Source organism: Polypterus senegalus, chromosome 18 (genome assembly GCF_016835505.1).
Source record: "Polypterus senegalus isolate Bchr_013 chromosome 18, ASM1683550v1, whole genome shotgun sequence".
NCBI lineage: Eukaryota > Metazoa > Chordata > Cladistia > Polypteriformes > Polypteridae > Polypterus > Polypterus senegalus.
The window spans coordinates 29791305-29814473 of NC_053171.1; the positions used below are offsets into that span (position 1 = coordinate 29791305).

The window sequence follows — 23169 nt, forward strand, 5'->3', positions numbered from 1 at the left end:
GAAAATATAACAATGAAATATGTAGACTCTAGGACAGACCAGATCAAATGATGAAAGACTTGACACCAAAAATATCAAAACTAGGTGGGCTCATTTTTTTTTGTTTTGACTGTAGTAAACATGTATTTACATTACATGGAGTTCATTTAGTCTTGTTTTTTAAAATGTTTATCAAAAACATCATCATGATTTTCATTCTGCCTCATTATTTCTTAAAATTAAGCTAGTTGGCCTGACATCAAAGTAGGTGCAGCTTTTCAGAATACACAGTAGTTTGCCCAGTTATCTGATCTGCTCCTCATTCACTTTCATTATTAGGACACAATTATGGAAGCAAACTACACAAAAATAACTGATGCGAAAACCACAAACTATGGGAAAAATATGAATATTTCTAAATTTCTTATGAAAGCAAATTTCATACTACTACAATTAAGGGAGTAGAAAAGGTGAATTAATAGGAAAATGACAAAAACAATATGGCAAATATACACACAATGTAAATCTCACACCACTACACTTTTGTACAGAAAAAAAGACCTGGTAATTAAACAATGCGATCAACTAGAAGTAAAATTAATCAGTGATTTTTGAAAATGGTTGAAAAAAATCTTGTAGCCACAGGGTTCCCCAGGACTAGGACTGAAAACATCTGCATTAATCAAACCTACTTAAAGTGGTTCAAGGTTACTGGGAGATGAAGCCCATTTTGGCAGTATTGAGCACAGGGCAATAATCAACTCTAAAAAGATCAGTTTCATTACAGGGCACACCAAAACATATATTTAAGCTAGACCATTTTATAGATTACAGCTTTTCTAGTAAATATGTTTTTAAGATGTTGAAGAAAACTGGAGAGAAAAATAAAAAAACTTTCACACAGCATGCTGGGAACCTTTTAACACTCTACACAGACATATTTAAGTAGTACTGCTGCTAAATATGTTCATTTGTACACTGAAAATAATCATTGGACAAAAGAGAAAAGAACTGTTAAACAATTAAAAATAAAACTCCAGAAAGGCAACTCATGCAGAAATGTAACCATGTATTAACAAGATGCCATATGTAAGGTTTCATCCTGCAGCAAACAAAAGTAATGAATAGGACAAGACAGTAGAGGCAAAAATAATATATATATTGGTCAAGCACAATATTGAAACCACTGATAGGTGAAATGAATAACAGTGATTATCCTGTTACAGTATAATGGCACCTGTCAAGGTATGAGGAAACAAGAGAACAGTTATTTCTTGAAGGACATGTGCTGGAAGCAAGAAAAGTGAGCAATCACAAAAATCACAGTGATTTTGATAATGGCCAAATTGTGATGGCTAGATGACTAGGCCAGAGCTTCTCCAAAACAACAGGTCTTATTAGGTGTTCCTGGCATGCAGTAGTAGGTACTTACCAAAAGTGGTCTCAGGAAGGACAACTGGTGAACCAGGGACAAGGTCATGGACATACAAGGATCATTGATGCTTATGGAGAGTGAAGGCTAGCCCATATTGTCCAATCCCACAGAAAAGCTACTGTAGCACCTAATGCTGACCATAAGAGAAAGGTGTCAGAAAGGTGTCATAGTGCATCATTGATTGTTACATAGCCACAGACTGGTCAGAGTGCCTATGCTGATCCCTGTTCACCACTGATAGTGCCTACAATGGGCATATGAGCATCAGAACTGAACCATGAAGCAATAGAAGAAGGTCTGATAAATCATATTTTCTTTTAGATCATGTAGTCAGTCGGGTCCATGTGAATCATTTGGGCAGGGAAAAGACAGCAGTAGGATTCACTATGGGAAAAACGCAGTGTGATGCTTTGGGCAATATTCTACTGGGAAATCCTCGCATTTATGTGGATGTTACTTTAACATGTACCACCTACCTATAAGATTGCAATAGTATTCCCTGATGGCAGTTTCCTCTTTCAGTAGGATAATGTACCCTGCCACACTACAAAAATTGTTCAGGAATTGTTTGAGGAACATGGCAAGAAGTTCAAGGCATTGACTTGGCCTCTAAATTCCCCAAATCTCAATTTCATCGAGCATCTGTGGGATGTGCTTTAAAAGATCCAACCCATGTATGCCCCATCTTGCAACTTACAGGACTTAAAGGATCTGCTGTTAACATCTTGGTGCCAGATACCATAAGACACTATCAGAGGTCTTGAGGAGTCCATACCTCGACAGGTCAGAGTTGTTTTGGTGGCACGAAGAGGGGGCCTTAACACAATATTATCAGTGTATATATCTCTACTTGATCTATCTAAACTACCTCCTCTTTATTGATGATTCCCACTACTTTTGTGCATTTTAACCATCCTTTTCTTTCTATTAATTTGTAGCTCCTTTGGTATTTTCTGAAGCAAAACTTAAAAAAACACTGTATTATTAGTCAGTGAGTGCCTAGACTGAGGATTGAGGCTGAGGTCCTCCATTAACTAATTAAAATTTATTAAACAGAAACTTGTTAAAAAGAATGCCAAATTGATCAATAAAAGAAAAGAGCAAAGACATGACAAATCTGTGCCCAAGAAAAGGGAAGTGATGAGGAGGCATTATAGAGATTTTCCGTAGCTGTCACCAGATGCAATGTGACTGTCAAATGACTGTGGGTGTGTTTCAGTGTGCTACTTGACTGTGTATATGGAACAATGTTCGGTGAAATCTTATTAGCTGAGGCCATGGCCTGCAATGCTGTAATGCCCTATCAAGTGTTGGTTGTTACCTGCCACTCATTAGGATCCTTTAGTCCTAAAATGGGTAAATGAGTTAGGCAATGTACAAATGAATGGAAAATTAGACTATGAAACAGGACCAGAACAATTTTGGTAATTGTCAGCACCTAAGAAAAGGCATGATTTATGCTTCATCATTTCTTTTGAAAGTAGCACTGAACTCACAAACATTTTTGTTTCTTGAATTTATTGTTAAAGCATTATAAACATTATAAACAATATGGACCACATATTTAATCAATCCCCACAAACTATTAATAAATATAATTTGATTTGTTATGCTAATATAGTTATGTCTGTGGTATAATCATGTATCTTATTACAGATGAAAGGTGACTTTGAAGTACAAAACTGAAGATAGTACTGCTGCTAAATATGTGTATATATACCCAAACGTTTGTGGACACGTGACCTCTCACTCATGTGAGCTTGGTGGAAATCCCATTCCAAAACCATGGGCTTTAATATAAAGTTAACCCCATCCTTCTGCCCTTGAAATAACTGCCTTCAATCCTCTAGGAATACTTTCCACAAAATTTTGAAGTGTGCCTCTGGGAATGTGAGCCTATTCAGCCAAAACAGCATCTGTGTGGTCAGGTACTGATGTTAGAGAAGAAGAACTGGTTTGAATTCAGCATTTCATTTCATTTCAATCCAAAAGTGTTCAGTAAAGTTTAGGTCAGGGACCTGGCTTTATGCACAGGGGTATAGACATGCTGGAACAAAAAAGGGTATTCCTCAAACTGTGGCCACAAAGTTAGAAGCACACAATTGTCTAAAATGTCTTTGGATGCTGCAGATTTAATAGTACCCTTCACTGAAACCAAAGGGCCTAGCCCACCTAAAAAACAGCACCAGACCTATATCAATTCTCCACCAAACCACTTTTGAAAGGTGGGTCCTTCAGCCATGGTGCGCCATTCAGACACCCAGAGTATGCTTTTGCCTGTTGTTTTTGACTGGTATTGCCATTTGTGGCAGTCCATTAATATAATACATTTACACTCAACTGACTGAGTAAATAAACTAATAGTAGAGGTGGCATGGCAAGAAAAATAAGAATAAAATATGCAGAGAAAATAACTCAACACAAATGAAATGGAAAATATATATATATATATATATATATATATTGTGACTGAGAGAGACCAGAGACCACACCTTTCCTAAATGTTTATATACTGTAAACAAGGTGCTATATAGCGCCCGACCCGGCACAGACCACACTGAGGCACGTGTTCACACTCAAAAGCTCTTTTATTTTTCTTCAGCTGTGTGACACGCCTTCCCCGTGCCACACAACCCAAACACAGTCCAAGCACAAAACACACAGTTACCACCAAACCAACACTTTCCTGCTCCACCACTCCTCCCAGGCAACCTCGTCCTCTTCCTCCCGATTCTGGCCTCGATTGCTGGGAGGCAGGCCCTTTTATACCCCACCCGGAAGTGATCCAGGTGCCTGACCAGCTGGTCTTAATTGCACCTCCGGGTGGGGCTGATAAACCGTCCAGTGTGGTGGCTGGCTCTCTGCAGCACCCCCTAGCGGCTACCCCATCTCCCAACCGGGCTGCTGTGGTGGACTCCATGTCCCATGGAGCCACGGGGGAGATTGAGGAGGAATCCACTGCCAGGGAGACTGCCCCCAAGCGCCCCGGGGGAGGTATTGCAAAGTCCATGATGGCTCCCCCGGGACGTATGCATCAGAGGCGTCCCGGCCAGGCATGGGACCCGGCTGTCCATCACAATACATAAATGGTTGTATTAATTTCCCAAATATGTGAGCAAAGACAAAACATACTGTATGTAAGTCTCACGTTTAAAAACAGGGTCCTACACTATTGTTTAATAAATCAAGAATACAGTTCTTACAAGTAAGCTTTTTTGGCTCCTTTATCCTGGGTTACAGCCCTACTGGTTTAGGTTAGGTCCACTTTTCTTTTAATTTTTACCAAATTGTCTTAGATCATAGGTTCCCGAGTTTTTTTGATCAGTGATCCCATTTTTAAAATCTGAGCTTTTTTGCAACTCCAGCTGTTTGAAAAATTGACAATCACTTCCTATTCAATACATTGTTTAATATGTTTTTTTTATTTTTAAATATTTTCTTGTGACCCCATTTGCATATCAGGTAACCTCACTTGGGGTCATAACCCTAAGGTTGGGAAACTCTGTCTTAGATGGAGTTCCTTTTCAGTTGGCAGCCAGAAGTGAACTGCCTTTTTACTGTAGGGTCTTTTTCCCATCTTAATCTTCAAAGGGAGTCATCTGACCAGAAGTGACCTCAAAGGGTGCAGATTTCCTACCTTCTGCTTCTGGGATTCCCATGAAAGAATGCATAATAGGCATTAAGATATCAAAATCCCTTCTCTGACTTCATACAAGTTCTCCCAGTGAACCTGGCTTGAGACTTATGAACAGGTGGATCAAATCATAATGCTATACATATGTTTGGATACGTCTTGCCATTTGTATGTTCATTAATGAGTACCAAGGACCCTAATGTGCACAACGAAGACATTCCCCACACCATCACACTGCCACCATTGGCCTGTACTTTTGACACCAAACAGGATAGTTTCATGTATTCAAGTTGTCTGAGACAAACTCATATTCTTCCATCAGCAAGACACAAAAGGAACCTATGTTTTCCATTTTTCAGCTTTCTAGGTTTGATCCTTATGGGCCCAATGGAGATGTTCTTTCTTGTATATTACTAACACCATCAGCTCCCAACATGGTCTTCAGATGCTGTAGATCATTCACGATAAACTCTGATAAGCCATTTATTCTGAGATGACACTCTGCACAACAATGCATAACTCAGATATGATTTTCCTGGTTGTGGCCTATCTATTTGCTTGTATGCACAGATGACCCCTCTGTTGTGCAAACTGTTTTCATCCACAGGATTGGTATTTTTTTTTTGTTTTGCCTCTTGCACTATTCGCAGCAAACCCTTGAAACAGATGTGTGTAAAAAGCCAATGACAACATCCTTTTAGGAGTTAGCACATAGTGCCAGCTATTCATGCTACATGTAAAGTAACTTAGGTCACTCATTTGGGCTAATCTAGGTGTAGCTTGGTGTAGCATTCGAACCAAGGATGCTGGACCCATGAGGTATACTGTATAACAAAAATAAAAAAATATATAGTACAAATAATTTAGAGAAGGATTTTGGACATGGTATGTTAATGTATCATTTTAAATAACAATTACTATTACATAGTTTTAATAATTGGGCCTACACATTTTTAAATGATGTTCTTCATTTTATCATGAATGTTGTTATTTTTACTATCAGAAGATTGAACCGTAAACTGTAATTGCATTTACTACACTATTGGCATGTAGTCTTATCTTGCTCAACCGGAAGAATCCTAACTCACCTATTCTAAGTCAGTGGGTAACTATTACTATTTGAAACTGGAAGAAATCAAATTTGCACTTAAAGGATCTGTACAAAACTTTTTCAAAATATGGCAGGATCTAATCAATAACAACAACAACAACATCATTTATTTATATAGCACATTTTCATACAAACAGTAGCTCAAAGTGCTTTACATAATAAAGAATAGAAAAATAAAAGACACAATAAGATAACAAAATAAGTCAACATTAATTAATATAGAATAAAAGTAAGGTCCAATGGCCAGGGGGGACAAAAACATTTTAAAATAACATTTAGAATAAGCATTTAAATTGAGGAAGCAGGTTCTCACCCATCTTTAACTCCATTTATCTTTATTCATGTATTAATTATCTATTTACTTATTTTTATTAGCTAAAAGTTTTACTCTGCTGGCCTAGCTCTCTTTCTCAGTGGTAGGGGTTGATTGGTTTCAAACCTGTTTTTGTAAAACTTGATTTATTTGTATGAAATGTTATTTGATTTTAATAAAATGTAACCATATTAAGCAAATTTTGTGTCTAAAAATATATAGTAGCTTTCTTAGTGATAGTTAAGGCAGTTTGAATTGCTAGGGGGTTTTAATTAATGGATTAAGTGCTGAGTGGTCTTCAAGTAGTCAATGAGGACAAGGAGGAGGAATGCAGTTAATGAGGTGAGGGAATCTATGGATAACTGCCAGAAATGTTGTACTGGTGTGCAGCTCCACATTGCACAGACATAATTCCTTGGAGCATCTAGTGTGCATTGTGGAAAAGTATCTAAGTGTGCTATGCCCATTTTGTACATCCATACTCATAACATACTCTGTGAATTAAATTGTACTGACTAAGATGCAGGTTTGTATTGCTAGCTGTTTCTGCAAAAATGTCCACATGTCAAAGCCACAGTTAAATAATAAATCTGTTTCCCATTCATCATTGGAAGGATGACTGTTGAGTCAGCAGAACATTGTAAAGTGTAGTAATCTGGAAATCTGATGACTGAATTTATTTGAAATTAATGAAATTATTGCTCTTTAAAAATGTCATACAACCTAATCTTCAAACATTATAAAGACATTTGGAAAATATTTTTGAGCTACCATGTTTGAGATTTCAAGTAACGTTCTGTTTACAGTTAATATAAATACATCTGTTTGTGTGTGATTGTGCCCTGCAATTGATGTACATAAATACTTACAATAAATAAGAAAGCTGAAAAATCTATAAATATAGAGCAAGGAGATAAAATACAGCAGGGACTAAATATTACACAGAGAACCTATCCTTAGCTGCAGTGTTTTTATCAATAATATTTATTACTTTAGTAAAAGGATACAAGGCCAGTGCGTAGTCGTGGTCTGTGTTTTTATTTTCATTAATAGATAACTCTGCTCAAAAGAACTTTGGAAAATGACTGACCCTGAGTACAAGTACATATATAACATTATGGTCTTAGGCAGCCACAGACTTGAACATTTCCTGTAATAAACAGCATATTTACAGTTAAAGTGTTATTTTCCAAATATTTGTCTTACTGTGAATTATTTATCAGGTGAAGGTCACATTTGCTACTTTTCCAGTTTGCAAGGGGAGAGTCAATGAAACATAGAAGATACAATTCATTTTAAAGACTGCATTGATGATTAAAAGTAGATTTAAAATACAATGGTTAACTGTACACCCTCAAGGTTGTTGGTTCAATTCCCTGTGTTCCCTCTTTTACACAACACCAAGTGACTTGACAGGACAGGGCTCCATCTGTAGAAACTTTGAAACAACTCTACTTGAGATTTCAAATTTCCTTTGAATACAAATAGTAAGTGGACAATCCATGCAAAAGATATTGAAGGGATAAAGGCAGACAAATTAGTAAGTCTATATATCAAGTATCATTGCATTTAATATTAACAAGTTAATGTTGTTGCAAGGTTGAACCTAATACTAGTTTCTTTATTCTTTTATATTTTACATTTGCCAATCTAGTGAGCTGCACTGCGACTAGTTATTCACTTGTGTGAGAATGTTATGTTACATTTTTTGCTTTCTCAACCTGCATGCAGCCTGGTCAAATGTGTTTGTATCTTTCATGTTCTGAATCAGTAATTCATCCATATATGTATACCATATGTTTGCAAGTTTTATTCCTCTTTTGCCTCAGATCTTTCTTTTAGACTGTTCTATGCTTCCACTTAAAACACCTCTGAACATAAGTTATTTTGTTTGGGTACCCTGCCAGCTAAATTAATATGCCTCCCGTTGGAAGACACCTGAATGGGATACTGTTGAGAACTGGTAGTGTTCCTTCTACAACTTAATACATTTGGAGTTGTCTGCAGCGAGGATTAATGGTTCTTCCAATAATGTATTGGAAACCTGGTCTGCTGCTGCTGCTCAGTTGTGTAAATCTTGTAAAATTAGCATTTTATATAACCAGTATAGACAGATGGCCATCAGCTATTTGCTTAAAATGTTAAACTGCATTTATTTTTAATACAATTAATAAAATAAATTCTTATCTTACCAAACTATACAAGTCACTGGTTCTCAGTCTTGCATGATCCTGACAGCTGCGACATCTAAAAACCTTTGAACACTAGAAAGCATCAACCATCTATTTATTGCGCCTGATCAGTCGCTCAGTAATTTCAGTATATGCATCATAAAATAACATCATGACATTGTTTTTCGTGCATTCTTGAGACAGCACTATTGAACAACGTGTTACCGGAGCTTATAGTTCCTGCAATGCGTGCGGGGAAGAAACCGTTCTTGGGCGGGACGACAGTCTTTTGCTGAGGATGGCCACGCGGTCAACCACCACAAATTCGTGTCAGTCCAATTAAGGAACATCTTCTGTATACCGAGCGAGAGTGGAAAGGCCAAATGAACCCAACGCAAACGATGCGAGGCGACGCATGGCACACTACAAGGGAGAAAAGTTAAAAGTAAAAATAGGTTCAGCCGTTGTGTTATAAGGTATAATAACTAATACCTCACAGGTTTATTGCCTAGACGCAAGAATTTCAGTTAGTAACGAGACCGAACCCCTCCCAGATTGCATTGACGCACATGTTTCCTCGCGAGACCGCTGTATCCCGCCTGTAGCAGTCTCCTATTACGCTGCGCTACGATTGATGACGAAGAGATCCAATAATAAGAAAGAAAATGGAGCGAACTCGTTCCCCAACCAATGGCACGTCTGCGGGCGGGGCTACTCTTTTTGTGGAGACCGTCTCTTAACTGGCGTCGAAGCGCTTTTGCGTCGGTCACAGTTTGCGAGAACGTTCTCGAGGTGAGTTGATGGGAGTGGGTGTTGATTGTTTTTGTCCCCAATTAAGGCGAAAACAAAACAATTATCGAATTAATTTGTTTGGTATTAATTAAATTAGTCGTATATTTGTTTTTTCTGAATATATTTATTTAAACGTCATTAATTGTAACTTAATTTCACGTTATTTTTCCTTTTGCAGATACCCTGTTCCCGAGGGCGTCTCTGATTTATTGCCTGTATTATTTTTTTTAAATCCCTATCCGTTGGAAAGGTGAACCCCTCATTGATCGGCATCCTTGCCGTGCCTTTTCGCTTTCCTGTAATAATAAATCCCACCAGTACCTTCCGTAACCAACAAGTTCATCCCGTCCAAGGGCGAGCAGCGTTGTGTTTATGTCTTTATTTTACGAAAACGGTGAGTACCTGGACGAGAGGAGCGACGGATGGGAAAGGTATTTGACGTTTATTATAATCTTGTGTTCTTGTGTGCTGTTTGTTGCCTGTTATCCTTCAGGTGAAAATGGAAATTGTGGCGTATGTGTTAAAAATGCGCCTCAAAATGGCGCCCATTCTCTCTGTCTCGTGACGCATTCTGCACCAATGCTGGTGCGCTGTAAATCCATGTGGCACATCGCGCCCCTTTTTTTCAGCTTGTGCAGTGAAGGTAAACGGCGTGGAAATTAATTTTCCCGTGTTATGTGCTTTTTAGTTTATTGCCTTGGACGCAAACATCGTGAACCAGGATTGCAACGTGGTAGCTAGCGCGTGTACGGCTGTTCAGCACTCGTGAGTCATCACTTGGAAAGGTTGCGCTGCACTTCGAGATTAGAAGCATTCATTAGGTCCGTGCGTCGTTGGCCCAGATATCGGTCAGGAGAGTCCTCCTATCGCGTAGCACACGTCTCTATTGTGTACTCTTGACACTTAATCGGGTGTGTCCCTGGAGCAGACGGTCTTTTCAGTATTAGATAGTGTCTGCGATATTTAAACTCCTTTAGCGGAGTGAACGTCACGTATGCGCGGTTTATTTTAGTTGGATCATATTTATTTTATTTATTTTAACCGAGGAGTCAAGATTTTAATATGCAAACCGACCCCAGGTAAACGGGCGCAAGCAATGTACGCTTAGTTAGCAAGACTTTCCCGGGTTATGTTGGATCCATTTTAAAAGTTATGCATTTTAGTATACTGTGTTTTTTTAAGTTTTAGTGGCATTTTTAGGTAAAAAAAAAAAATTGCCAGTCTTCCTGAATTGTGATACACACCTTTTCAGTAAGCAAAAAGTATCCATGGACTGCTTTATCCTTGATTGACTGGTTGCAAATTTTCCTGTTTATTCTGGGTTTTCTGACTTGGTTCTCTGCGATTTTTATATGGATGTTCAGCATGAGACTACAAGACTTGTGTTCCGAAACCTTCAAGACCAATACAGTAAAGAACAAGTTCCCCAAATGCTTTCTTGTACCTTTTTGCCTTTTTAGAGTAATCTCCTGCATCACGTAGTGCATTGCTGAAACCAACTCCCATTTTATCAGGTGTATGTAATCAACGTTCCTTTTTTTGCTCATTGAACGTTAATTTACATTTTTCAATTTAGGAGTAAATTGGGAAGCATAAAAATAACAACATGTTGAAAGTACCACACATGTTGTCCAGGGAGGATATTTAAATCTTGTTCCCTAAAGCCAGCAGGGTAGACCCATAAATTCACTGTTATCTCTTATGCAGCAGGTGTTTAAACTGGTCAGTCAGGAGTGTAATTATGCAATGGATTGCCTGAAATGGAAGGAGTACTTTGTTTTATATTCACTGTAAGCTTTTCTGTATGCGAGAGCTGCAAAATGGTGGTACCAATCTGCTTAAGTTATATTGATTTTTCAAAACTGAACATCTTGATGATGGATTTTCTAGCTGCACACTACAAAATCAGCAGCCATTTCCACATGCACTTAAGAACAGGTCATCTGCCTGAAGCTCTATCAATGTTTGGGCCCAGCCAGTACTTGAATGGGAGTTCAACCAGGAATAAGCTTGGGTTTATGCTGCAAGAGGTGTTTAAGGCCAGCAGGGGTTGCCAACCCGGTGGTCTGAATGTGGATCCTAATGTAGTGACTGGGACATTGTGCTGTAAAAATGACTATTTCAGATGAGTTGTAAAACCGAGGTCTTGACTGTCTGTGGCTGTTAAAGATCCCTGGGCATCCTTTGTAAAAGAGTAGTACATGTCCCAACGTCCTGGCTAAATTGTCCACCACCAGGTCATTCTGTTCCCATAATCCCCTTGTTTCTGATTGGCTATCTTTCACCACCTAACAGCTAGTGTGGGATGAGCGTACTGGTGCAAAATGGCTGCCGTTGCATTATCCAGGTGTATACTGCACATCAGTGATGGCTGAAGTGGCTCCCCACTCGCTATGTAAAGCACTGAGTACCTTGAAAAGCACTATATTTATAATTTAGTCAAAACAGCATCTGGGTTTTTTTTTTATGTGCACATTTAACTGCACCCTTTTTACAGTTAATGCACTAGGTTCAGAATTTTTCACTGTTTCGAAAGCATGTTCTGTATTCTCTGTATTGTAAAATTGGAGCTGCTGTCTAGTGGAACTTGTTTAACAGAGTTATTCTCTAGTCAGATGTGCTGACGCCAGCCTTTCCCACCCCCTCCCCCATTTTGTTGCAGTAAGCTGACAAAGTTACAAAAGTGTCATGAGAATTTGCAGGGCATTCAGGACTATTCAGTTCAAAATTCTTCTATTTTAAACTAATCTGAATCTTAATGTATAATTTAAATGCATCTAACGTCTCTTGGTTGTTAAAAATTGTAACCTGGGAACCACATGAGTATTAGTGTCAAATATAACTGAGTCATGACAGTTTTGTAAATTAAAGTGTGTGTTCTATCGTCATTTTTTTCACTGTAAAATTAGGGTGTTTTTTGTAGAACAAGCTATAGTTTACAAGCAAAATTGCAAATCAGTTGTTTACTATAAGATCGATTACCAATACAACACTTTTTTAGAAGCCTTCAAACGTTGGTTTTGAAAGGGGGGACCAATTGGTCCTTGTGAAGTTTATTTAGGTTAGTTATCTTTCAGTTGAACTCAATTTTAATCTAGTTTTGTTCTGATTCTTTACTGAATAATTGGAAAAACCCTTTTAAGGAATACAGATTGAATTTACACCAATATTGAAGTTCCCCTGTAGGCCACATTGATTTCTCCAATATGTGCTATTAAAAAATAACTGTTCTAAGTAACTGAGTGTGTTTTTTAATTTATTTTTTTTTCCCCTTTCTCCAGAGCTGTTGCGCAGCTGTTGGTACCTGTGTGGGGGAAACTTAGCCAACAACCAAGGAGCTTGCAGCCTCAGTGGCGCAAACATTTTCATGTCAAAGACCGAGTACACTTACAGTCGTTTATGTCATCCACTCTTCTCAAGACAGAAGATACCAAAAAATTGCAATCAAAGATCTTTTTATCTTATTGATAAAACATCTAAAAAGCCAAAATGTCTGTCAACGTTAACCGCAGCGTTTCAGACCAGTTCTATCGCTACAAAATGCCCCGTCTGATTGCCAAGGTATGTGTAGAGTTATTTACTTGATGGTTCTTCGTCATTTAAAGTGTTCCTATTGTAGTTCAGCACTGGTTTATCTTGGCTGGTAGCTTCTTTTTAAATACTCTGCCAGTCTTCAGTTCACGTATAAGGGAAATACAAATATTTTCCTTGGCTCAAAGCTCTAATAATGCATCAATTGAATACTTCCTTAAAAGGACTATAGGTTTATTTCATTTCTAGAGTTTAAATGTGAGGGATACAAATAACTTGTGTTTAATACTGTGCAAAATCACTAAGTTGTGTGTGGTTTTTTTTTTTGGTGTAGGTTGAGGGCAAAGGAAATGGAATTAAGACCGTAATAGTCAACATGGTTGATGTTGCAAAGGCACTTAATCGGCCTCCAACGTGTAAGTGAAGGGTATCTTTCAAATTTTTTATACAGCATATATTCGGGCAACCATGCAGAGCAATTTTTAAAATGGGGGTAATTGCATAATTAAGTTGCTATCCTTGATGGTTAAATTGTAAAACCTGCTTTATCTTGTCAATTATTGGGCAAGGGGGTCAGGTACCTTTCCCCGCCACACAAAGCAAAAGCTGTCTGTCCATTAGCATTTTTTTTTTCCTTGTTGGGGGTGTTAATGCTAGTAAATAGATGATATTCCACAAAGTACATTTTTATACTTTGAAAAATTGTTATTGAGTATGTGACCGGTGGGGTGTTTTTTATATACTCTTTGAAGGCTGAATATTTTTCCAAAAAGTTCTCATTTGCACACAAATCAGCATAACATTTGTTACTGTGTGCTGTGGCTACTGTTCTTGCCTGTTCAGCCTCGGTGAGGTTGCAAGAGGTAGCTTGATAGCTAGCAGGAACATGGGCTGGCTGTCTTCACATGGCAGTTAACAGTGGCATGCAATTTGAGTTGTACTCCCAGGTGAAAGTTGCTGTAGGCTCATCAGCTACATGAATGTGTTCAGCACCACAGTAAGCTGGGGACCGATCAGCTAATGCTGAATCTCATTTTCATGCATCAAAATATGGGATTCCAAGTTGGAGCCCAGTTTCGTTATAATATGCAAAATGTTGTCCATGGAGTATTTTTGCTTTGCACAGTCGCTTTGGTCTCAAGCCAGATGTCTGCCATTTTAGAGGCTGTTTGCTCTTTGCTACGCATACATATACAGAGAAGGATTTTAGGTCATATAAACAAATCCAAATTTCCTTTTAGCAAAGGGAGTCAAACTGAAACAGTTGTAAACTGCAACAAAATGCACCATTTTGATTACTGTCATCTACCCATGAACTTTGCCTCAGATTTAACAACTTTTGTCAAACAATTTTATTTTGGCTACTAGGCCAAATGCTGGAAAATGTTATGTTGCTAGGGTCTGAGAGCGTTGTTCAAGGAGTACTAATAAAGCAAAGTGTCCCGTAGCATGTGTAATAATGTTGTTTCTAATTTAATTAGATCCCACCAAGTATTTTGGTTGCGAGCTGGGTGCACAGACCCAGTTTGATGCCAAGAATGACCGCTACATTGTCAATGGATCTCATGAGGCGAATAAGCTGCAAGACATGCTGGATGGGTTCATTAGAAAATTTGTGCTGTGTCCAGAGTGTGAAAATCCTGAAACTGACCTGGTAAGTTTGGATCACCTGGGATGTTGTGCTGAAGCCCTGGTTTGTGACACACATAAAACCCACACCACTTTCAGCTGTTCCTGTTATATGAACATCCTATACTTTTAAGCTTGCATGAGTATACCATTCATGTAAGCTGGCATTAGCCAAGTTTTGTTTTGACCTCTTGGAACTAGACTTGGATCTTTCATGGGAACATGTTGCATGGTAACGCATGCAAGATTGTCACTGTGCCTTGTACACATAACAGTACTATTAAAAGTACTTGTCAAGATATACTGACTTTGAAGTTTGAATGCCCCAATGTAATTTTAAAATATTTTGTGGGGCAATCACACTTAAATGTACATTGGTTGCTAAACGATTGTTTTGTTTGGTTTTTTTTTGTTTCTTCCCCTGTAGCATGTCAATCCTAAGAAACAAACCATTGGTAACTCTTGCAAAGCCTGTGGATATAGAGGCATGCTTGACACAAGACACAAACTCTGCACGTTCATTCTTAAAAATCCACCTGGTGAGTAAACTTAAGCTTTTAGTGAGTCTCATGAATAATATTTGAAGTACAAACGTTCTTCCCCCACCCAACGCAGTGTTTTTGTTTTGTTTAATGAAATGGCAAAGGGTGTAGCCTTACAAGTGTATCAAAGACAAATGTTATTCTGGGGGATAATCCATGTTTCAGGTTTAAGAGGCTTTTTTTTTTTTTTTTTCCTTAGAAAAACCTGTCATTAAATTTCTTCAGAAATGAATTTTTGAATGTTCAGAAAAACGGTTGCTAATGTTGGTAAAATGCTTACCTGTTCCCAAACACCTTGTGTCCTCGTGCAGAATTTTAAATTGATAATTTTATGACTTTAGCTATAGCTACATAGCCTGTAGAACTGTTAATATTTTGGCATAATATTTGAATTAATAAGCAATGTCAGAAGGTACTCTGTTTTAGAGTAGTCCTTTTGAGAAGTGTTTTTTAAGGTTCCAGAGCCATAGTGTGTGGTTTTTGGCTGTTAAGTGTTTTGACAGCATTGGTGATGTGCAAAGTCTTCAAGCAGTACTGTCGTGTGTGTGTGTGTGTATAATATGACAAATCTGCCCTTCATTTTCTGTGCAAGATATAATCTCTTGAGGGAAAATGGTTTTATCATTTTAGAGAACGACAATGGATCCGCAAAGAAGGAGAAAGAAAAAAAGAACCGTAAAGGAAAAGAGAAGGAAAATGGATCTGGCAGTGGAGAAGCAGCCAACCATAATGAAATTGATGCACCTGATGCAATCGTGAGTTGGTTTGTTACCTGGAGTGATACAAGTATTTCAAAGCCTTTCCTTTGTCTGTATGGATGTTTTGGTTTTATCTTGTCCTAATGTTTAACTGGGGACTACCATGCCAAAGTGGAAAGATCCAGCAAGCTACTTGTACGTCAGAATTATGACTTATAAGGTGTGACTGATGCAATTAACTTGCATTCATTTTTTATGGTGATGATTTATGTGACAGTGTTTAAAAAGCAAGTCCAGCTAGATTTAGTTTTAAAATAAAGGTTTCAGCCAAGCCATAAATGAGATCTGTATTGTTGGCGGGCACACCAGCAGCAGTTGGTACAGAAGTAGTATGCATCATCTGCAGCAATGCAATGAGCGGATTCCCTTTGCCAGGGGTTAGGCTGTTCAAGTTTGCATCAAGGTGAATTTAACAGACCCGTCCAGTGACAGATTTGTCTGGACAAAGTCTGAAAAAGGTACTTAAGCAGTTTGATTGCTAATAGGCACAAACATCTGTCCAGGAAGGCGTTAAATTAAATATTTTCTATAATGAAGTCCTGTCTCTTTATCATGGCCATTTTGGGCAATTGTTTGTCATACTCGGTTCTAGGGCCCACGTGTGGCTGCAGGTTTTTGTTTCAGCCAACTTGTGGTTTAATTGTTCATGTGACCTAATTAGGAATACCACTGTTTCCTGGTTACACTGCTTTAACACTTATTACAAAATAGTATGTTATTAGGGGATGGAGTTGAATCAAAAATCTAGGGTGTGGTGTGCCCTTGACTTGGCATGCACATAGCAGCATGTCAAGGTAATAGAGGGCCTCAAAAAGAGCTTGTCATTCTACAACCCCATGATTTGATCACGTCAAGAAATCCAAAATGTTTGTTAGGCTAATCTAGTGCTCTTCAACCATTTGATGCTCAATTTCTAAAACTTGTTACAGGATGGAGATGATGAAGACGATGACTGGGGTGAAGAAACAACAGAAGAAGCTCAGAGAAGAAGAATGGATGAAATTAGTGACCATGCCAAGAATCTCACTCTGAGTGAAGACCTGGAAAAGCCATTGGAAGAAAGGGTCAATATGTTCTACAACTTTGTCAAGGTATTGCAGTACTTGTTTGTAACCCTTTTTGGTGCCTTATTGTTTATGTAGTCCATATACCTAAGAGACAAGTACTTTGTCTACAGTCTCTTGATTTTGAGGCTAGCTACTGGGCATTTGATTTTTTGATTAGGAAATACCTAAAGATGTTTCTTTGTCCTTATTTTGAGTCCAGTAAAGTTTTGTCCTTTTTTGTTCAGTTTACAAGTGAATGATGCTTCTTATTTAACTCAAGTGAGCTGAGTTGTGTGATTTTTTTTTTTTTTTTTTTTTTTTTTTTTTACACAAATCTAGCAAAAGAAGGAGGAGGGAGTCATTGATGGTGCAGACAAGGAAATTCTTGCAGAAGCAGAGAGGCTGGATGTAAAGGCGATGGGCCCTTTAATTCTCAGTGAGCTACTATTTGACGAAAATATTCGTGATCAAATCAAGAAGTACAAGCGTCATTTTCTGCGTGTAAGTATCCCTGTTTTAATCTGCTGTATGCTGGGTAGTGTTGGTGTTATGCTAACGGTATATTTCTCTCTTTTAGTTTTGCCATAACAACAAAAAAGCTCAGAAGTACTTGCTTGGTGGATTTGAATGCTTGGTTAAACTGCATCAGGATCAGCTATTGTCTCGAGTTGCTATTATTTTGAAAGCTATGTATGATGCAGATCTTCTAGAAGAGGATGTCATCCTTGCATGGGCTGAAAAGGTATTTTACTGTCATAATTATGGTCCTATTTGTGAAAAGAAAATTGGCACATGTTGAAAATTTGATTTCCATAAGTGTGTAATCTTCATAAACGAAATTCTACACTATTTTGTGTGGTAAAGGTTTCAGTGTGATTTGTTTCTCAGGTGTCCAAGAAGTATGTTTCGAAGGAGCTGGCCAAAGAGATCCATGCAAAAGCTGCTCCTTTTGTCAAATGGTTAAAGGAGGCAGAAGAGGAGAGTGAGGCTAGTGAGGATGAGGAAGAGGAAGATGATGAAAACCTGGAGGTGAGTCTTGTTTGAAATGCAGTTCTAGCCATTGCTAAAATTTGAATGGTTGCTATTCGCCTTACCAATGCCCTCCAGAATTTTTATGACCCTAGTGTTGTGAGTCCTTTTAATCTTTATTTCTCCCCTTTTTTTGTTTAGGTTGTGTATTCCTCATCGGTTAAAGAACTGAAGGTTGAAACTGTAAAGCCTGAACACAAGGAGGAAGATGATATTGATATAGATGCCATTTAGAGCTGTGCTTTGCAAAACTTGCCTGCTTTTTAAAAGTAGATTTTTTTTTCAAGGCTATGGTGATAAAGCAAGCATTCTTGCATAGCTTCTTGACCCTTTTTATCATCACGCGTCAGCTTTGATGCATTGTGTACTTAAGTCTACCTTAATTATAAAATGCTATTTTTGATTTTGAGCGTTTTATAGTTGTGTGCTTTTTCCTATACACACCAGGTGTGGGGGCATTTAATGTATGTAAATTAAATTTGAATGGCAATGTTATCTTGTAATCAAATGTGTGATTAAACTTCATTGAAAACTGATTAAGTGATGGACATGTTATCCTTTGTGTGGGTTTTTTTTTTTAACTGTTGGTGCAGAGTAGAGTTTAAATCTTTTTGTCAGCTAAAGTTGAGCCTTTTCACTTTAATTGATGTCTAAATTGTGTTGGTGGTGGCTTTGCAGGGCAAGGAAAGTGTCTATAGTCTGCACAGCAACAAGAAACTTTGATTTGGGTGTTACACACTTCACTGCTGTTCATTAGTAAGGAAATTGACAGTGCTATAATTGATTATTGGCATCGTGGTACTTTTGATGAGGTCACCCTTTGAAGAATGCTAAGACGGGTGTCTTCAGTTTTGCACAGATGAAGTGATGGAAACGCCACCAAAGATTCTTTACTGGGATAAACTCAAATGGTGCGGTGATAGGGATATGGCTATTTTCAGGAAGCCATATCTACTTTTGTACAATTCTGAATTTAACAGTGAAGCGAGTTTATGTACAAAGATGGTAACCTGCTTGTTGGCCAAAAGCCTCAGACAAACAAATTGTACTGTTTTTAAATTTTCAGAATCTTAATTGTATACATAAAATTAATACAATAGACCTGTGTGGAATTTTAAGTAATCGTCTAGCATCCAGTTTGAGACTGACTTGCCTTGTGATAGGAGTCCTAGCAGTAGTTGGAACATCTGACCCTTTAAAGGTAAAAATAGTGCCACCTATCATCCAAGAACAGTTCTGACCTTTTTTGCCAACCTCCTATGGTCATCCTCGGTCATTGCTGTGGGCTCCTGTTACACCTACCCTCTTGTAGATCTGTCCATCTTGCTCCTCAAATAGTTTCACTGATGGTGCCATTTGCCTGTGTGTGGTGTGTTTCTCCACTCCTAGAATTGGTTTTCTTCTGTCTCTCTCTGGGTGCAACTATTTTTAGCTATGGCACTTTGCCCTTGTGTACTTTAGGCACAACAGGCAACCCATTCACAGTGAATGGATCAAGTTTTGCATGAACTTCATGGATTTTTACATGGGTCAGTTTAAATCCCTCTTGGGCCAGTCTATAGTTGAGCGTGTGATGAGCTTTGTCACCTTACAAGTCACGATTCTGGTCCTTGTATCATTGGACCTCAAGCTGCATACTGTGCTCATCATAAAGTGTAGAGCACATAATGACCCTGCCAAAGAAAAATTTGTGTTAAGTGCAAGAACCATCACATACTGAAGTCCTCTTAACAAATGGGCACCCCAAGGAGCAAGCCTGTGATTTTTAGGTTTGCATAGTTTTACTGGCCATTTTTTGTAATGCTCTCATACTTTTAAGAAAAGCACCATTATTGAATGTTACTTGTATATAAAGTAAAGACTAAATACTTTTTTTTTTGTTTTCAGTTGGAACTGTTCAAAACAAGATTAAACATTCATTTCTATTCACTTGCATTCTGTGATCTTCAGTATTACTGATGGTTTCATCATTGTGATTATATAACATTATTTCTTAATGTTCACATATTTCTGTTTGTTTTTTTTTTTTATTCTATTGTAAAGCAGTTTGGCCACAGCATTCTCAAGCTCCCTAAACCCATTCCGGTTGGCAGGCCTGTGGATGATCGTTCCTCTCTTGCACCATGTACCTCTTGGATTCCTGGGTGGGTCTTCCTATTTCTACTGCTTGCAGCTCATCAGTAACCTCTGGTTTTATAATGGATGTCACAGTGCCTAGACTAAAGTGCCATCGTCTGCTGTGTTAAGATTGTGTGGCAGTAGGATTTATTTTTTATTTTTATTTTTTTTTCCTTTGTCTCTTTCATGAAAGAACCTCTACAGTGGATATTTTTTGAGTTCTAGAAGGTCACTTGACCTTGTATGTCCAGTAGGTCAAAGAGTCTAAACTTAACATGTTTATATTAAAGAAAATTGGTCTAGAGACTTGGTCCCAGTGTAGCTGGGTTTTTCAGGTTGGCTAATTTTGCATCTTAAAGATGAGTGGTTCTCTTGGCTTGCCTTGTAGGAGTGAACAAATGTCCTAATGATGGACAAGTACCTTGTCTAGGGCTGGGTCTTGCCATGTGTTCAGTTTTAATGGGTATGGTCTTGGTGTTTTGATAGATTATGGAAATAATGTGCAGCTTACCTTACTTATGAACTATAATGTGATGTAACACTGCTACAACCATAACCAAGTGTGAGAAGACCGTAGACTTGAAGGGCAACACTAATGCTTTTGTTAGTTTTTCCTAAGAACAATTTTTTTTTTTTTTTTCTTTTTCATTTTAAATTTCATTTTCTAGAGGAGCAGCATTTGGTGTGTTTGGGAGAGCCCTGTAAACAGTAAGTCTGTGAGGGAAACATTATGTGATTTTAATAATGATACTGAGGAAGAATTTAAATAATGGCTTGTTTGTAGGTAAGAAGTGAAATGATGAGAGTTCTCTGGAATTTACTAAACTCTGTTTTTCCCCAACAATATACAAATGTTTAATTTCATAGAAAAAAAAAAAAATGAGATGACAAGCGAGTTCAAATTTAAGGACAGGCCCTGAACCACCTAATCAAATCCACACAAAGCAAATTCTGGCATCAGTCAGTGCAATGTCTCCTAACCAGAATAAATAAGCACCTTGGAGGAGGATACCAGTGCCATTCCATCAAAGGGCATACTGTACTAGTATTCAAGTGAAAGCAACAGGACTGTTTTTGGAAAAACCCTTCTTTGCCACTAGAGGTCAGGCAAGATAGTTTTATTTCTGGTTCTCGATTCCTGCTGAATTGTGAATAAGCCCCCATCACCAAGGGCCAGAGAACAGGGAGCATTGAGCATTCCAAAGTTCTTGAGCGCCTTGTCGTGTTGTAATGCATACTGTGTGTCTGGCATGGAAGCATCCAAAACTATGATGCATTTCAACATACCTGGTTAAATGTATTTTTGTGTAACCCAAATGTTGAGGAGTGGTTAGCACCGTGCGATGATTTGTTCCATGTACAGTCTGCACATTCTCAGATTTTCATCTGAAAGGGTTGGGGTTAATTGACAATGCCAAACTGGGACATCTGCCTCTTTATTTCCAACCTATTTTTGATTGTTTTTTACCTTCATGTTCTTGACCCCTGCATGGCTTGAACCACCTGGTCAATGCGTTTTTGTGTCTTGTTTTGTTGCATTCATAAATTCCATTAGAATTTTTTTCTTTGCGTAAGGTAAAAATGTTATCCTATCTTTTTGAGAGGTTTGAGAAATGAATATTGCAATTTTGTGTCCCATTTATATGTATATGTATGTAATTGTAGGGTGTTGTACCTTGTTAGCCATTATGGATCAAATGAGAAGACAAGCAAAATGACACCTTTTATTGGCTAACTAAAAAGATTACAATATGCAAGCTTTTGAGGCAACTCCGGCCCCTTCTTCAAGGAAGATGTAATCAATAAAAGGTGTCATTTTGCTTGACTTATATGTATATAAAATGCTAAGGGTTGTGTCTGCCTGTTATACCTATGAACCACTAACGCTAGAACCTTGATCTTGGCCTTAACTGAAAGCTTATGATGTAAGTGCTGGTGCAGCAAAAATATGGATAGCGACAACATTCGTGAAGTTATCAGGTGAAATAGTAAAGAAAAAACTAGCAGTGACATCTGCTGACTGTTGGGCACCATGCTGAGGCCGCTCATAGGAAGAACAGGACCAACAGTGCCATTTGCTGAGGGTCAAGTATGCGACTCAAAATGAATGTACAACGCTAAAACCCAAATGCTTACGTAAATTGACCTGTGCTGCTGTCCTCAAGCCAAAGTGATCGTTAAGATTGCAAAACACAATGTTACACACCCGTGATGGCATGAAAAGAACTCCAGCGGCAACAACTTGTAAGTGTCAAGCCAAACACAGGAGGCGTTTCATTGATGAAGAATGAGAATACAACAAAGTGACACAAACAGTAAAGCGAGAAGTAAGCCTGAAGGTAGAGCCATTGAGGAGCTGGCTAATACTACGGCTCATCAACATGCCAGACATACTCCACATTACAGAGTGCAAGAACGACAATGACAGAGAAATGAATGTATACCAACAAACAAGATTGTCAAATACACAATTTCCCTCCGTATGCAAACAGTACTTTCACATCCTCACGTAAGCGTGTTTTTGGATTTTCGATATATTTCTTTAATCCCCAAGGGGAAACTGTCTTTTCGCATGGCCTTTGGAGGTCAGAGCATGGGGTCGGTCATTGCATGAGTCCCTGGAGCAATTTTCATTTGAAACTTGAATTAGTCATCTGCTCACTTGTGTGCCAGTATTTTTTTCATAATGGAAACAAAAGAATGTGTTTCCAATATGGAAATGTCCATCTTGCTCTATATGAACCACCAGGACTAATAAAACCCATAACGTCAACAGGAACTGAAAGATGTTATTTAGAACACATATAATCAATGAGATCATCCATTGATCATCCCACAGGACACAGTGCATATCTTTAAAGTTTCCTTACATTTTAGGAAGTGAATTCCACATGCCCACTAGTGCTCACTGGAACAGTAATTTGTGTGTATTCTCACAAAAAAAAAAAAAAACCTGCACTTTATTAATTCATCTGTTAACCTTCCATGATGCCATTTTGTTTATTTTTACGGGTGCTGCCATTTTGTGAACTTTGTTGCTAGGATGCTGCTTCTAGTTACCAGGGGTGTGGCCTCATAGAG

The 23169-nt window shown here is 38.2% G+C and overlaps 1 protein-coding gene across 2 annotated transcripts; it reads left to right on the plus strand.

The window, feature by feature from the left end:
* Positions 1 to 9326: 9326 nt before the first annotated feature.
* Positions 9327 to 18510, plus strand: eif5 (eukaryotic translation initiation factor 5). 2 transcript variants are annotated; one of them, XM_039742001.1, is made up of 12 exons: positions 9327 to 9435; positions 9614 to 9866; positions 12717 to 12996; positions 13301 to 13382; positions 14448 to 14620; positions 15023 to 15134; positions 15768 to 15892; positions 16825 to 16986; positions 17281 to 17442; positions 17519 to 17683; positions 17830 to 17970; positions 18112 to 18510. In XM_039742001.1, the coding sequence occupies exons 3-12, from the start codon at positions 12925 to 12927 to the stop codon at positions 18202 to 18204; spliced, it is 1287 nt and encodes a 428-aa protein (XP_039597935.1). In that variant the 5' UTR covers positions 9327 to 9435; positions 9614 to 9866; positions 12717 to 12924; the 3' UTR covers positions 18205 to 18510. The 2 variants fall into 2 exon arrangements, with proteins under 2 accessions (XP_039597935.1, XP_039597936.1); XM_039742002.1 differs by having other exon boundaries at positions 9614 to 9829.
* Positions 18511 to 23169: the final 4659 nt, after the last annotated feature.